General features: G+C 59.7%; 1 protein-coding gene across 1 annotated transcript; it reads left to right on the top strand.

The window, feature by feature from the left end:
* Positions 1-645: 645 nt before the first annotated feature.
* Positions 646-16236, top strand: PSD (pleckstrin and Sec7 domain containing). The gene is made up of 17 exons (XM_082674142.1): positions 646-684; positions 2888-3624; positions 3899-4001; positions 4493-4853; positions 5595-6035; positions 7234-7428; positions 7595-7675; positions 7882-7994; positions 8620-8678; positions 8787-8876; positions 12652-12695; positions 14144-14334; positions 14419-14489; positions 14598-14755; positions 14915-15059; positions 15321-15464; positions 15953-16236. The coding sequence occupies exons 2-17, from the start codon at positions 2971-2973 to the stop codon at positions 16181-16183; spliced, it is 3081 nt and encodes a 1026-aa protein (XP_082530268.1). The 5' UTR covers positions 646-684; positions 2888-2970; the 3' UTR covers positions 16184-16236.
* Positions 16237-16358: the final 122 nt, after the last annotated feature.

The following is a 16358-nucleotide window of genomic DNA, read 5'->3' as shown; positions in this document are numbered from 1 at the left end:
GCGTCCCCAGATCCTAGTTCAGAGTCCGCTCCAGGGAACCTCTGGAGCAGTGCTTTCCCCATCATCCATTGGCGGGGAGGATGTGAAGGAGGCCGAGGGCTGCTGCTCTCCCAGATAGCTCCCATCCCCCCACCCCAACCCCCGGCCCCAGCAGGGTTGCACTTTCCCGTCGTGCAACCGTTTCACCTGCCTCTTCATAACGAAAAATGCTTCCCATCCATTATCAGGGCTTCGGCATCTCTGCAAGGTGGGCATGTCTGTTCCGTCACTCCACTTTGAAGATGAAACCGAGGCCCTGGAGAGGCAGCACCTTGTCCGGGGTCAAGCGAGTCGGGATAAAGAACTCAGGCATCCTGGTTTTCCCAAAATCCCTTTCACACTCCTCCACCCTCCCCCACCCCACCCCCACTCCCATGATGCGAGAAGGGAGTAAACAGCAGCGGGGAAGGACCAAGGAGGGTCAGTTTGGGTGAGGGACTTGCTCCCTTTTCCTCCGCCTGCTTGGGGAAGGGTAGCTGGGAGGACAGATCTGTGCTAAGATAGAGTCAAGTGGGCGCGCACCACCTCGGGCCGCGCGCCTCCGCCCCATCCCAGCGTTGTTCCCGCTTCTGCGCCTGCGCAGTGTGACAAATCTGGCGCTGTCCCCTTCAGCACCACGCCGAGCCCGCGCAGCCCCTCCCCGCGGTGAGCCCCGCGCACCCCCGCCCCGCAAGTTCTTGCGCCCCCTGACCACTCGAACAGACCCCTTCTTGCTTCCGAGGTCACCACTTGCCTGCCCTGGAGTTCCCAAGAAGAGCAGTTGCCCTAGTAACTTTAGCGGTGCTTTCTTAAAATAGCCGGGCCCGCTTCTACCTTGGCCAAGGACACAAGGGTTGCCTGTCTCCCACTTCCTCTAGTTCAGGCGTCATTCCGTCTAACCTCTTACCAGACGGGCAGGATGCCTAACTCAGGCAGCAAGGAAGTTCTTTTTGAAGTCTGCTGCATCCTGGGCGAGTGGTCAGGGTTGTGTCTCCTGAGTCCTAGTCTTAGAACATCCGGAGGGTTTGAGGCAGTGCTCCCTAGATCTTTCTTCCATAAATTGATGGTCTCCTGGATTTAGGGGGCGGGTCCAGTCTACACCCGTACCGTGTGCTGGCGCGGCCGCGTGCTCGTGGGGGCGGGAGCGCATGTGGCATGTAACAGGTCATGTGGCAACCTCCTAGGGACACGCGTGGGGTCTGGAGCGGGACACGCGTGTGCAGCTGGGTCCTGCGTGCCGCTCGGGGTGGTGGACGAGAGGGACGTGGACACGATTGGGGTGGGTCATGTGAGGGTCTGAAGAACAAACCAGAGGTTCCATACGTCCTCCCCCTCCTCAGGGGCGGGTCTCAGGTTGGCGGGATTGCCCAGCGGGGACCTAGCGTCGAGAAGGGGGGCCAGCCTCCGGGGCTCAGGGCCCCGGGAAAGGGCGGGGTGGGGGGGAGGATTAGCTCTGAGCCGCGCGTAGGGGGGAAGGAGGGACTGAGAGGCGGGCGGGCCTGGAGCAAGCGGGAGCAAGCGGGAGTCGCGCTGCCTTCACAGCTGAGCTGGGCCCAGCCTCTCCCCTGCCTCTCCTCGGCCCCAGCTCCAGGCGAGCAGCGGTGAGTACTGAGGCGGCTCGAGTCCAGGGCTGCACTGGGGGTGCGCTGGGCCCTGATTGCGCTTCAGAAACCTGCCTGGCATGGTTGCTGCTCCTGACCCTTGCCCCTACCCTGCATTGCCACCAGGAGACCTTTTACCCCTTTATGGTCCTTCCTGGATTGGACAAGATCTGTCATACGCCTGGGGGGTGGGGGGGAGAGATGGGGAGAGGGTCTGGTTCAGCCTTCACGCTGCCCCCCCCAGGAACCAGTGACTAGTGGGGGTTGGGGGAGAGGGTGTATGTCCCTGTTTACGGATGTGTGTGAGGATGCATCTGTGTGTGTGTGACTGTGATCAGTAAGTGTCTGTGAGTGTCTGATATGCCTGTGTCTCTATGTGCCTTGGAGAATGAGGGCCTGTGTGTATATTTGGGTATCTCTTTGTGTGTTCCTGTTTGATTGCAGTGTGTGTGTAAAACAAGCATGTGCCTTTCCATTACACACATATTTGTTATGACTGTGAGAGTGTATGAGGGTGTGTCTTTGAGCAATGTGTGTGTGTGCCTGTGTCTGTGTGTGCTGGAGGGTGTTGTCTATGAATGTGTTAGCTGTGTACTGATATTATTTGTCCTTATGTGTGTGTGTGCATGAGTATGTGTACCTGTATGGAGAACAAGAATGTCCCTTTCCCATTCAGCATGTATGTAGTAGAGGAGGAGCCTCTGTTCAGGCCTTTCTCTTCCCTTTCACCTATGCCTCTCAGCCCCTCATGTCCCTATGTACCACCCCCATTCTTCCTCCCTCTCCTTCCAGGAGGCCTGAGTTCTCTCCCCCTGAGTGAGGGGCTTCTATAGAGAGACTGTGGAAGGTCCATGGCTGGACGATGATGATGGCTGGCTGATACTTCTGGTCCTGAGGGTGGGGTAGCAGTCTTCCCCCTCCCCCACCAGAAGTAGTTCCAAAATGCCACAGGAACTCTGGGCTCACTCAACTTCTGAAATGCCTTCCTCTCTCCTCCCAGGGTGATGCTTAGAGCCCCCAGGCAGAAAGGAGAGGAGCCAGGGGCCCATTGGGGGTACAATTCTTTTCTCTTCAGGCCTCCATGGAAGTAGTCCCAGCAGGAAGACTGATCACCACCCCCAGGGGTGGGATCAATGATGCCATATTCCCGGCGTGGGCTAGACCCCTGGTGCTCAGTGACCCCAGCCAGCTTTCCCTTCCCTGTCTCTGCTCTCCTGTCCACCCAACTCCCCGGCAGTTCACCCCCTCCTCCCCTTCCTCTCTTGCAGGCCTGTCTGAAGAGTATGCTGCGCCCTCACTCCCCACCTGGCCTGGCCATCCCTGCCCCCCCAGCCTGACCCCCGGCCCCAGCATGGCCCAGGGTGCCATGCGCTTCTGCTCGGAAGGCGACTGTGCCATCTCCCCGCCACGATGCCCACGCCGCTGGCTCCCCGAAGGCCCAGTGCCCCAGAGCCCCCCAGCCAGCATGTATGGCAGCACAGGCTCCCTACTACGGCGGGTGGCAGGTCCAAGTCCCCAAGGCCGGGAACTTGGACGTGTGACAGCACCCTGTACACCCCTGCGTGGCCCCCCTTCACCCCGTGTTGCTCCCTCACCCTGGGCACCCTCTTCACCCACTGGGCAGCCTCCACCAGGGGCCCGGAGCTCTGTGGTCATATTCCGCTTTGTGGAGAAGGCCAGCGTGAGGCCACTGAATGGGCTACCTGCTCCCGGAGGCTTGAGTCGGAGCTGGGACCTGGGTGGGGTCTCTCCTCCCAGTCCCACCCCAGCCCTTGGTCCTGGCTCCAACCGAAAGTTGCGGCTAGAAGCATCCACATCAGACCCACTCCCAGCTGGAGGAGGCTCAGCTCTGCCTGGCAGCCAGGGCCTTGTACACGGGCCACCAGCTCAACCTCAGGTTGGAGCAGACGGCCTTTACTCCTCTCTCCCCAATGGGCTGGGGGGACCCTCTGAGCACCTGGCCACATTATTCCGAGGACCTGCTGACACTGGACTCCTTAACCAGGTATGTGATCTCCCTTGGGCTCCCTGGAACCCCAGAGACCCAGCAAAGGCCAAGGCTTGTCTTCTTGGTGGTCTTGGGCCTATCAGCTGTTCACTCTGAATCCTTCAATGTGTGCTAAATCTGCCTCTTTCTTGCCCTCTTTGTTTGTCCTTATGTCTCTGCACCTCTGTCCCTGTCTGTTTTTCGTTCTGTGTTTCTGTCCCGTGTTCTTGTGTCTGTGTGTGTCTGGCTTTATCTCTGGGTGCCTGTGTCTATGTCTCCCTCCTTGGCTTAGGCGGACACCTGGTCCTCACCCAGAGAAGTCTCCTCTCATGCCCAGAGAATCGCTCGAGCCAAATGGGAATTCTTCTATGGCTCTTTGGACTCCCCCAGCTCAGGTAAGGCCTGGGACTGAGGCAAGGGGAACAGGACAGGGCCTTTTCTACAGCAGCCATGGCGGGCTAGGGAGCCTTCCTTTAAACCTCCCCCTATTCTTTCCTGGGCTTCTGAGTCAGCTAATGCCTCTCTAGGCCTCAGTCTATCCATCTGTGTTATGATGGGGGTTGGGGGATGGCAGCTAGGTTGGGCACTTGGAGGAAGCTGGGTAGTAGAGAGAGGGGATGGCAGGATGTCAAGGGTCATTCCTTGGAGTAGAAAAGAGGCTGGTCTCCCTCAGGCCCCTCAAAGCTGTTTGATAAGAACTTGATTTGAAATGAGCTCCACTGGCACCAGGAACAAGCTGAGTTTGTAGCAGGAGGAATGGCGGCTAGACAGTGAAAGAGCTTCCTGCCAGTTTGAGTCAGTGGGGGAGAGTTCCTTCTGAGAACAGAATCAGGACAGGGAGCTGACCTGAATAACCTCCTGACCAGGATGCCTGTGCACACTGCAGGTGCTAAGCCCCCAGAGCAGGCCCCCCCATCTCCACCTGGGGTGGGCTCAGGGCAGGGCTCTGGGGTGGCTGTGGGGCGAGCAGCCAAGTACTCCGAGACGGACCTGGACACAGTGCCCCTGAGGTGCTACCGCGAGACCGACATCGATGAGGTGCTGGCTGAGCGGGAAGAGGCTGACTCGGCCATCGAGAGTCAGCCCAGCTCTGAGGGCCCGCCTGGCACTGCCCGCCCACCTGCCCCACGTCCCGGCCCATGCCTTGGCCCTCGTTCCAGCCTGGGCAGTGGCAATGAGGACGAGGATGAGGCAGGTGGGGAAGAGGATGTGGACGACGAGGTGTTTGAGGCCTCAGAAGGGGCCCGGTGAGTGGGGGAGTGGGAGAGGAAAGTGGCTTGCTCCTTCCCACTGGCCCAGAGCCAGAGCTGGGCTCAAAGGGATGGGAATAGAGACAAGGGTGGGGCCGGGAATGTCAGGACAAAGCGGTGTGCTGACAGGGCGCTGTAGCACTCGGGATTCCGGACAGAGGCCTGAGGCCTGGCAGGGTGCGGGGGGTGTGGGGACCATCAGCAAGAGCCCAGGAGGGTAGGGGCAGCCAGGATAGAGGAGGAAAGGGGTTCTAATGAGGGCCAGGGGCAGAGTGACAGGCCGAGGTCAGAATCAAGCCTGGGGGCACGGGAGCATCAGGCTAGATCCTGGATCCCGGCAGGAGAACGTGGAGTGTAGGGGCCTTCCTCTCTGTCTCACACCCCATTGCAGCCTGGAGCCTCATCTTCTTTTCCTAAGATGTTGCCAGAAATAGAAATGGGATGGCAGGAGGAGAGAGGATCAGGGAGAAGGAGGAGAAAGGGAGATTAACAGGGAGTGAGAGAGGAAGGGGATTGGGTGTTGGGTATGGGTAGGGCTGGGGTGCTCCAGGGTCACTAAATAGCTTGGCAAACCTGTGGTGGGGACCCCGTACCCGGGTGGCTCTTTTCGGGGGCTGGGAGCCTGTGGAAAGGGGATGATAATCCCCTTCACAGAGTCGGTATGAAAGTTCAATGAAATGCTACCTGAGAGCTGTCCTGTAGGCCCCTGATCAGAGATTCTCCTCCCCGCCCCTGCAGGCCAGGCACCCGAATGCCTCACTCCGGGCCTCTCAAGTCGCCTCTGCCCTTTCTACCTGGGACCAGCCCCTTGGCTGATGGGCCCGACTCTTTCAGTTGTGTGTTTGAAGCCATCTTGGAGTCACACCGGGCCAAGGGCACCTCCTACACCAGCCTCGCCTCGCTGGAGGCCCTGGCCTCACCTGGCCCAACCCAGAGCCCCTTCTTCACCTTTGAGCTGCCTCCCCAGCCCCCTGCCCCCAGGCCTGACCCACCTGCTTCTGCCCCACTTGCCCCTCTCGAACCGGATTCTGGTACCAGCTCTGCTGCTGATGGGCCTTGGACACAGAGAGGGGAGGAAGAGGAGGCAGAGGCTGGAGCCAAGCAGGCCCCAAGGAGGGAGCCCCCTAGTCCCTGCCGCTCAGAAGACAGCTACGGGCTGGGGGCAGCTCCCCTGGGCAGGTGAGTGATTCCTTTGGGGCCTCAGACTTGAGGCCCCAGGGCCCCAGGGCCCCAGGAACAGTTGCTCTAAGGGACAGAGCCTGAGTGTGAAGATGTAGTTTATATTCTTAACCCCTGATAGGAGTGGTTAGGGGATACAGATGTGTTTTCTCATTTGGAGGACTACTTCCATTGGCTGTGAGTGGGAGCCCCTCACAGCCTGCCGCCTTGGTCTCAGATCCAGTGACTTGCGAAACCATGGTTTAGGATTGAAGGGTCCCTAGAGGACACCCTCCTCTTTCTCTAGAAGGGCCCTTCCCTCCCCAGACAGAGCCCTAACCTGCTTAGAATTCTTCTGATCTTACCCTCAGTCAGCCTGGAGGTTTCTCCCAAAGATGCAGCCACCAGCTTCTCCTTTTGCTTCCCTCCCATGTCACCTCCCCCCTCCAATCTAGAGTCTCTCACCCTTCTCCAGGAAGTCCTTTCACCAGTCTAACCTTTCTGCTCTCCCCTCTGCCAACTACCCTCTCAGTCACTGAAGCCATGGCAACAGGAGGGGGTGGCCAGGGAGACAGGGTTGCCTAGCAACTAGGAGTTTCCGGCCTCTGTCTCTGGGGTGACAGGTGGCTTTGTGAGTAGAGCAGCTGGGGTGGGAAAGGAAGGCAGAAGGAGACAGGGGATGAGGAATTCACTCTGACCCCCAATACCCTCTACCCCAGAGCCTACTTCTTTGAGGGTGTAAGAGAAGGACTGGAGGAGGCTCCTCTCCCTAAAAGGCGGGAAGGGGAAAGACATAGGAGCAGGAAAGTGTCCCTGCTGCCCTCACATCTTTGTCTGCCCCTCCACTGTTCCTCCCTAGCAGTCCATCTATCCTATCTTTGCCCATAGTCTCAGACAGAGAGGACTCTGTCCTGAGTAGGTCCAGTGTGGGAATGGGGAATCTATGTCTAATAGCAAACTTAGGGAGCTTTGGGGAAAGCAGCCAGAACTCCCAAAGCAGCAACATGGATGTGGGTTAGATTTGAGGCAGGACTTCCACAGAGAGGTGGTAATGATGGAGTAGGCTGATGGAAGGAATCTACTTCTCTGGAGAAAAGAAAAATGCCTTCCCCATGTCCCAATCTTCCCTTCTCTGTCTACTGGGTCTGGAGGCAGAGGAAGGATCTGGATGGCCCCCGAGGGCTTGCCCCACCTCTGAGCTGGTGTTCTACCCTGGCAGTGAACCGCCCCTGAACCAGCTCGTGTCTGATTCGGACTCAGAGCTGGACAGCACAGAGCGGCTGGCCCTGGGAAGCACAGACACCTTGTCTAATGGGCAGAAAGCAGACCTGGAGGCTGCGCAGCGCCTAGCTAAGAGGCTGTACCGACTAGATGGCTTCAGGAAGGCGGATGTGGCCCGGCACCTGGGCAAGAAGTAAAGGCACTGGGCTGGGATTGAGAATGGGGGGAGAAGGGATGCATCCTGCGGGCAGCACCTCCACATCCCCTGTATCTAATACCCCCAGGTCTCTAGGTAAACCCCACCTGGCCCCTTGACACTTCCCCTTGAGACTCCACCTGTCTCTCTGCCCTGCCCACAGCAATGACTTCAGCAAACTTGTGGCTGGAGAGTACCTGAAGTTCTTTGTCTTCACGGGCATGACTCTGGACCAAGCTCTCAGGTGGGTGTCCAGCCCTTTGAGGGCAGTGCCTACTCTCCAGGCCTGGTGTGCAGGGCCTCAGTTATGCCTCCTCTGAGCCCCGTGACTCCCCTAAACTGCCCTGAAGTCACCCTTTCCCAAGGTGTCTGGGCATGGCCAAGAGCCAGGGCTGCCTGGTAAGGGGACCTTGGGTAGAGGTGACATGTCCCCTCTTCCCACCTCCCCAGGGTGTTTCTGAAGGAGCTGGCCTTAATGGGTGAGACCCAGGAACGGGAGCGTGTGCTGGCCCACTTCTCCCAGAGATACTTCCAGTGCAATCCTGGAGCCCTGTCCTCAGAGGGTGAGGAGGCCCGGGGCAGGGCATTCCTGGCTGGTCACTGAGGCAGATGGGCACATCTGTGCAAAGCAGCATGAGTGTGTGTGCAGAAGTACCCAAATGCACGAGCTTGCAGGCATGCAAGCATGCATGTATGCAGACAGTACTGGCACGGCTGCACAGATGTGGAACTGTGCATGTGGGCAGGTATAGTGCTAGGTAGGGTCTAGTGTGTGTTGTGAAGAGGCACGTGGCAGGTGTGTTTGCATGCCGTTGTTTGCATACATGTGCAAGACACTGCTTGGCCTGAGTAGGGATTCTATTTGGTCTGCATAACTGTGTGGGGCCCAATGGCTTGCATAGACACAGAGGCATGGTGGTGTTGGGGCAAGCAGTGGGCTGCCCCTAGAACCTTAGGGAGTTAGGTAGGGTGACCTAAGAAGAGGGAGAGGTCCCATCTGAGGGATTTACTGGAAGAGAGGTCTTTGCTCTGGAGGGGTTTGCTAATGGGGTCGGGGACTTACAAAAGTGTGGTTGTGAGCCAAAGGGGTTCCTGAAAGGGGGCAGGGGATGAACTGGAAGATTGAGGAAGATAGATGTGGAAGAGTCCCTGCGAGGTGGCCAAGGCTGAATGTCAGTTCTCTCCTAGACGGTGCGCACACGCTGACCTGCGCCCTCATGCTACTCAATACGGATCTCCACGGCCACGTGAGTAGGGGGGCTGGCGGGAGGGAGCCCGGAGCACCCCGTCCAGGCCCTCAAGGCCTGGAAGGCGAAGGACTCCCCAAGCTCAGAGGCCTCTGTGCCCTCCATTAGAACATTGGGAAGCGCATGACCTGCGGAGACTTCATTGGTAACCTGGAGGGCCTCAACGAAGGCGGCGACTTCCCCAGAGAGCTGCTCAAGGTGGGGGGTGGGGTGGGGCGGGGCAGAGGTCGTTGGAGGGGAGGGACAGGGGACCTGTCAGCAGGCCTCCGAGGGAGGGGCGGGGAGGGGCCTGCCACCACCCAGTTCCCGCTGTGGAAGCCTGAGCTCTAGTGACTCAGCCTGGGGACCGCCCCCTCCCCCAGCCCCCACAAGACTGGCTTTCCTGGAACATGCGCACTCGCAGTCCCAGCGCGCAGCGGGGGAGGGCGGGGAAAACAGTTCTCGAAAACACGTGACCAGCAGGCCCTGGACCCTGTATTTTGGCTTCGTTAGTGCCCCTCCTTAAGTGTTCACTGAGGAAAGGGGTGGGGTGTGTGTGTGTGTAGGTACACCACTTCCCTCCCCGCGCCCAGCCCCCGCCCCACGGTGTACGGCCACAAAGGCCTCTCTGGTACCGCTGCACTGGAGGGACCCGGAGATGGAGGCCCTGAGAAGGACAAAGGCTTTCCGGGGTCCTGAAGCCAGTTAGCACCAAGCTGGGACTACACACTGCGCTTCTGGCTCCTTAGTGGGCAGGCCCCGCGCCCAGGCGCCAGGTCCTGAGGGGTTAGCTACACTGGAGCGGGTAGGATGGGAGGAGGAGGGAGGTGGCCTGGTCCTTGGCTTCAGTCCTCTTCCAGATCGGGTGGCGTTTTATCTGAGAAGGCCTGCACGCCCTTGAAACCCCCAGAGTTGTCAAAGGGGTCTCCCGGCCACCGCATACATGTGACAGCACAGGAGTGTCCTGGGGTGTGTCTGTGAACGTGGGGTATGTTGAGCTTCTGAGTTTGGGAACGTATCTTGAGTGGGGCCGTCCACTGTGAGTTGGGGGGGGCGTCAGTGAGTTGGGGTGTATGCTGACTTGTATATGTGATTTAGGGTCTGTGAATCATAGGGCTTTGACTTGGAGTGTGTTTGTGCTTTAGGGCTTATGATTTAGAGTGTGTTGGGATGTAGGTTGGGTGTTTGTGTGTGTTGGGGTGTATATCTACGAATTGACTATCTGGTTTATGACAGGTGTCCATGAGTAGGGGGTGTATGTCTGTGAGTTAATGACTGTAAAATTTGAGGTGTACCTCTGAATTTGTAGTGTCTGTGAGTTGAGGTGAATGTGAATTGGTGCATCTGGTTAGTTGGGGTGTATGTAAAGTGGGATGTTTGAAGGTGATTATATACTCGGGCATTTGAAGTATCTGTGGGTCGGTGAGCTGGGTAATTCCACGGCTGTCTCCATCCCGCGCCGCTGTCTCTAGACTCGTGGCCCCTCCTGGCTCTGTAAAAAAGGGCCGCCAGGAGGCGTTCCGACCTTTCTCCTCACCACCGCACCCTGACGAGCCAGGAGAGCGCTCCAGACCCTACAGGGACAGCCCATCTCACAGCCCTAACCTCCCAGCACCCCTAGAAAAGGCCACCGCGCCGCCCCCCCCACCGGCCCTCCCAGGCGCCTCCCCCGTGACGGCGCGCGGGGGGGCCTCCTCTCGGTCGGACGCCTCCATTTTGCGCCGTCCCCGCCCCTCGCCCTCGCCCTCCCCTCTCCGTCGGCGCCCACCCCCCCACGCGCTCTCGCCGAGCTGCAGAGCAGACCGCGTCGTCGCCGCCGCCGCCGAGCGCTCCGTGCGTCGGTGGGAGCCGGGCCGGGCCGGGCTCGGGCCGGGCCGGGCCGGGCTGCTCGCGCCGGCTGTCGGGGGAGCCGTCCGCGGGCCGTCCGGGCCGTCCGCGGCCGAGGCCGGACGGCGGCATGGCCGGGGGCCGCGGCGCGCCGGCCGGGCCAGCATGATCGGTGTCAACAGCATCCACAGCAGCGCCGGGCGGCTGCGCTCGCGCTCGCTGTGCTCCGTGCGCTACGGGCGCACCCACCGCGGCGCGGAGACCCTGTGCTACGGCTGGCCGCAGCGCTCGCGCAGTCTCAAGCCCGTGCTCTACACCGACCTGGTGGTCAGCCGCCTGCAGAGCCGCAAGAAGAAAAAGGCGGTGAGGGCGGTGGGGCCGCGGCCCACGCCAGGCTGGGGGACGACCGAGGGGGTTGCTGAGGGCGGCACGCGACTGAGGGGGCGGCTTGAGGGAGGCGCCGAAGGCATCGCAAGCCGAGGGGGGAGCCCGACACGGACAGAGCCCACGGGTAGCCAGGGGTGGGCATGGGGTGGGGGTAGGGCAGAGACCCTCGGATCAAGTTGGGGATCGCAGACCAAAGGGTCTTTGGACCTTCTAGATGAGAGCATGAGACGGAGCTCACCTGTGGGGTTTAGGAATTTTCGAAGGAAGACGTTGTGGGCCAAAGGAAGTGCCGAGAGGGGCAGGGGATGAACTGCAGGGGTGGAGACAAGGACCGCAGGTTGGCTTTCGGTGGCCACTTCACGTCCTGGCCCGAGAGTTGGAGCGTGAGGGCTTAGGGTCTGCGCCTTGCTGAGTTTGGTCGGGGTGGTGCTGGGAGGGCTGAGTATGCACCTGACTGGGCTGTGCTGTGTATGCATCTGACTGGGTTGTGCGTTGGGGTGGAGGTCGTGGTGTACCTGCCCCCCGCCAGGGTGTGCCCATGTGGGGTGCTTGGCAAGCCTTGTGGTTGGGTATAGCAGTGGACAGTGAAAGAGTCAGAGACCGTGTTGTGTGGGCAGTCGGGGCCTGTGTCCCATCTTGGAGAAGGTGCCAACGTCACCACTGCATCCAACTCCTCGCACGCAGGCATCACACGCCACACGCTTAGCCGCATGTGCTGGGGACACACCCACTCACGGACAGGCTGGTGGAAGCGCCCCCACAGTGGGAGGCACTGGTGTGAACCCACGTTGCAGGCTACTCCCAAGAAGAGGGGTCCCCTATGCCACTACTGGAACCCATCCTCTCCTCCGACCACCCCAAGACCCCTGCAGGTCCCCCAGGCCAACTGTACAGAGGCAAGTGACTGGTTCGGGAATTCACAGGGAGTGTGGAGTGTGCAGGGTTTGGAAGCTAAAACTATTGTCTTTTAGACTAGTGTCCACTCTGCAGGAACATGAAGTATGTGCGTGGGCAGGGGGCTGGACCACTCTGGCATTTGGCTTGGTGGGGCTCTCTGGGTTGGGCGAAGATCTCAGCTTGCACTGGGGCTGGGAGCCATGGGAGTGTGTTCTCTGTTAGCCAAGGAGGGAGGTGACAGGGAGAGTCCTGTTCCTGGGCCTCAGTTTCCCCATATGCCCTGTGTGGGTTTATCCTGTCGAAATAGGCCAAAACACATGGTTGGGGAAAGGAGAGCTTCTTAGGCTGCTCTTTTCCATTCCTTCTAGGGCTGTGCTTCCCCCACCCAGGTTCTGAATAGGATGACTCTTAACAATAACAACAACAGCAAAGATAATAGCAGTTGCTATTTGTTGTACATAAACCGCCAGGATGTCCTGTGTTAGTTGCTTGCCCTATGGTAAACACGTGGTACTTGGACTTCCCTGGCGGTCCAGTGGTTAAGAGCTCCCAGTGCAGGGGTGCGGGTTCTATCCCTGGTCAGGGAACTGAGATCCTGCATGCTGCGTGGCGTGGCCAAAAAAAAAAATAAAACGACCATGTGGTGCTACGTTTGTTCTTCCCATGGAGACTTGTCCAAAGTCATGCAGCTCAAGTGGCAAACCTGGGCCTGGGTCCTAGTACCTTGTTCTAGAGCCTGTCAGTCATTACACCCTGCTGCCCATCCCCACCCCCAGTTCTGTCTCCTCCCCCAAACTTGGAGGGAGGGCTCTGAGCTCTGGCATTGGTGCCCCTCCCCCCAGGGTTGACCCCCCACCCCCTTGGTTTGTTCCTCCTTCTGCAGGCCTTGTACAGCTCCATCAAGAATGAAAAGTTGCAGTGGGCCATGTGAGTCCTGGGGCGTGTGAGGGGCTGGGATGGGACGTCGGGAAGGGGCTGCCTGGAGAGGTCGAGAGCCCTGAGATGGGCTGAGTGAATCCTGGGGCTGTGGAGCCGGGGAGGCGGGTGAGAGCACGAGAGGCAGTGAGGCTGCCTCACTTCCTTTTTTGGAGGTGCCCACCTGGACGTGGGGTTCTGTGTCTTGTCTCTAGCTGGGTTGTTATGACAAGCTGGGTTGGGGTGGGTGGCCATTGTCAGCTGGCCTGGGATGAGGGTGCTGAAACAAATGGGGGGAGGTCTCTTGGCACCCAAGTGGGAAAATAGAAGTCTCTGGAAGTAGGGCCCCGACCAGTAAAGGGAGAGCCTCCTCCTGGGTCCTAGGGAGCCCAGAATGTCACAGAATTGTCTACTCTTGGCAGCCCCAGTGGAAACAGAAAGACTCAGAGTTAAGTCTTGGAAGAGTCTAGTCTGAGGGAGGAGGTCTAGTTTTAGTCGAGTCCCCCAGTCTGAGGTAGAGCCCTCATCTGAACAGTCAATAGATCACTCCTACTTGCTGGTATCTGCTGAGAGTCCAGTCACTGCTCAGTTTAGCTGGGAGCTCCCAGTCTGCAGGAGAGAAGACCTCAGAGGAGGCAAAGCTCAGGACTGGGGTACAGGGGGGATCAGGGAAAGCTTCTGTGAGCATTGGTCTCGGGGCAAGCCTTGACGGAGAGGAAGCATTGTTTGGGGAGAGAAGGAGGGAAGTTGGCATTTGGGAGGCCAATGTGTGGTGGCTGAAACGAGTGTGGGGTGAGGAGACCAAGAGGAGGCAGGCTAGCTGGAATGGAGAGTGGCAGGAGAGAGACAGTGTTGGTGAGGATGTAGTGTAGGCTCCAGGTGGAAGGCAGTAGGGAGCTACTGCAGGTTCTTGATGAGGGAGTGACAAAATAGAATCAGATTCTTTAGATGACAGCTAACAGAGCCTGCAGACCAGGAGGTACTAGGAAGCTCCTTCTGCCACCATGTAGCCAGCAAGCTACAAGTAAAGCCTGGTGCTGGGTGTGGTTGAGAGGCTGATTCAGACATGTGTCTGCTCTGGTGAAGAAGGGAGTGAGGGGTGTGTGTGTGTGTGTGTGTGTGCAGAAATGGAGAGGATGGGGCTGCGTACACGTGAGGGGAGGAAGGGACAGACGTGGCCCTACCCTTGGGAACTCTAATCTGGGGGCAGAGACATGCTGCCTCGAGGACCCCTGATCTGAGTGGGGAGGTACAGCTACACCCTGGTGCAACCTGGTCTGAGGCCAGAAATGTGGCTCCAGGAGCCTCAGGCTGAGGGGAGCCACGCCCTATGAGAGGGGCAGTCCCCCCAGCCCCTTCTTCACAGACACTGGAGGAACTTTCCTGGGTGGCAGAGGCCGGGCCTGAAGGGGGGGTCGTGGCTACACGGCCAGCCCCCTCTGAGGTGATCACACCTGCAGAGACGAGGAGGAGCTGAGACGCTCTCTGTCTGAGTTGGCCGACCCCAACCCCAAGGTCATCAAGAGAGTCAGCGGGGGCAGTGGCAGCGGCTCCAGCCCTTTCCTGGACCTGACTCCCGAGCCCGGGGCCGCAGTCTACAAGCACGGGGCCTTGGTGCGAAAGGTGCACGCAGACCCTGACTGCAGGAAGAGTACGTGGCCAGGTGGGGAGGCCTGGGGGATGGATGGGAGTGGGCCTGTCTCAGGCCCCCCTGACTTGTCTTCCTTCCCCCCAGCACCTCGGGGCAAGCGGGGCTGGAAGAACTTCCACGGGATCCTCAAGGGCATGATCCTCTACCTGCAGAAGGTGCGGGGGCCAGCTCCAGGGGCTGGGGCTGAGCTGGCTCAGGGGAGGGAGTAGGGGCGGGCCGAGCTGGGCTGGGACTGCAGCCAGGACGAGATGGGCACCCCACAGGAGGAGTACCAGCCTGGGGAGGCCCCGTCGGAGGCTGAGCTGAAGAACGCCATCAGCATCCACCACGCACTGGCCACGCGTGCCAGTGACTACAGCAAGAGGCCCCACGTCTTCTACTTGCGCACCGCTGACTGGCGGGTCTTCCTCTTCCAGGCTCCGTGAGTGCCCTCCTCCTGCCCATCCCAGACCCCTTCACTCCACTCCCAGCTTGCTCCCATCCCTTGTCCCTGGATTGCCTCATTCCTTCTCAGGCCAGGACTGGCATCCCTGGATGGAACCCTGGGCCCAGGTCCCAGATGGCTGTGCTGTCTCCCCAGGAGCCTGGAGCAGATGCAGTCCTGGATCACTCGCATCAATGTGGTGGCTGCTATGTTCTCCGCACCCCCCTTCCCAGCTGCTGTCAGTTCCCAGAAGAAGTTCAGCCGCCCTCTGCTGCCCAGTGCTGCCACCCGCCTCCCCCAGGTACCCCCAGCTCTGTCCACCTGGTGCCAGCGGGACGGAGTGAGGCAGGCCTAGGCCGACTGCACTCCAGGCCGCTGTGTATGATACATGTAGATGTCCAGTGCACCAGGACATGGGCCATAGGGGGGCGTGCAGAGGCTGAAATACTGTTGGTCAACCCATACATGGTGCTTTGTTCATCCAAAGGATGGGGCACCTTTTCTAAAAACTTGCACAAAGGCACTGTCTCTGCCAGAGTGACCATGCTCCCCCGGCCTCTAGGAGGAGCAGATGCGGACCCACGAGGCCAAGCTGAAGGCCATGGCAAGTGAGTTGCGGCAGCACCGGGCTGCCCATCTGGGCAAGAAGGCCCGGGGCAAGGAGGCTGAGGAACAGCGGCAGAAGGAGGCCTATCTGGAGTTTGAGGTGAGCCTCCCGGCCCGGGCAACTCTGTGGCTCCTTGCTCCACCGGTGGGACCTCTTTGTCCCCATACAGAGGCTCAGACTAGTGATTCATGGCATGGACTCTAAGAGTGGGACTAGCTAAGTGACCCTGGGCAGACTGCTTAATCCCTCTGAGCCGCGCTTTCCTCTTCTGTGGGACAGGGACAGCATTCCATTCCCCACTAGGGAAATAAAAGGAGATGATGTCTCTTACGTGCTCAGTTTTGCCAACTTTGGTAAAGGCTCAAGAAACATTAGCTGTTACAGTTGACAGTCTAGAGAGAGCCCAGAGAAGGTCACCAAACTACCCAGGGATCATGTCGCAGTCAGTCCTTGGGGGCTTTTGGGGCTTCAGAGGTAGGCAAGAACGTGGCATCTCCTAGCCTTCTTTGGCGTTCCCTCCCTGCTCCAGACGGGGGTGGGCTGGGCAGACGGCGGACAGCAGGCTCATCCCTGCCCCTCTGCCTCAGAAATCTCGCTATGGCACATATGCAGCGCTGCTTCGGGTCAAGCTGAAGGCGGGCAGTGAAGAGCTGGATGCGGTAGAGGCAGCACTGGCCCAAGCCGGGAGCACGGAAGACGGACTCCCCCCCACTCACTCCAGTCCCTCCTCGCAACCCAACACCTCCAGCCAGCCCCGGGCTCAGTGTCCTGGCGCAGAGTCTCGCGCAGGGGCAGGCAGTGGGCGGTGGAAGCCCTGAGTTGAGGGTGGGAGTCGGGGGGGGGGGGCGGGTGGTGCCCACCAGGCACCTGCATGACAGGGCCCTGCCTGAGCCCGGGCCGGCCTCGGGCCACCTGGGAGGGCCCCTCGGTCCAGGGCCTGACCGCGCCGGACGCGGTGTCCGGGGCAGGGCAGGGCTAGGGCATGGGCCTCAG

Source organism: Grampus griseus (assembly GCF_964374135.1).
Source record: "Grampus griseus genome assembly, chromosome: 16".
In the NCBI taxonomy this organism is placed as follows: domain Eukaryota; kingdom Metazoa; phylum Chordata; class Mammalia; order Artiodactyla; family Delphinidae; genus Grampus; species Grampus griseus.
Note: the sequence above shows the minus strand (reverse complement) of the source record. Positions and strands in the feature narration are given on the sequence as shown.

Bases quoted from the DNA above. Each gene is read 5' to 3' on its own strand.
- PSD (XM_082674142.1), top strand. From the start codon at position 2,971: ATGGCCCAGGGTGCCATGCGCTTCTGCTCGGAAGGCGACTGTGCCATC. The intron at 7,676-7,881 runs GTGGGTGTCCAG...CCACCTCCCCAG, and splicing joins ACTCTGGACCAAGCTCTCAG to GGTGTTTCTGAAGGAGCTGG. The intron at 12,696-14,143 runs GTGAGTCCTGGG...TCACACCTGCAG, and splicing joins GAAAAGTTGCAGTGGGCCAT to AGACGAGGAGGAGCTGAGAC.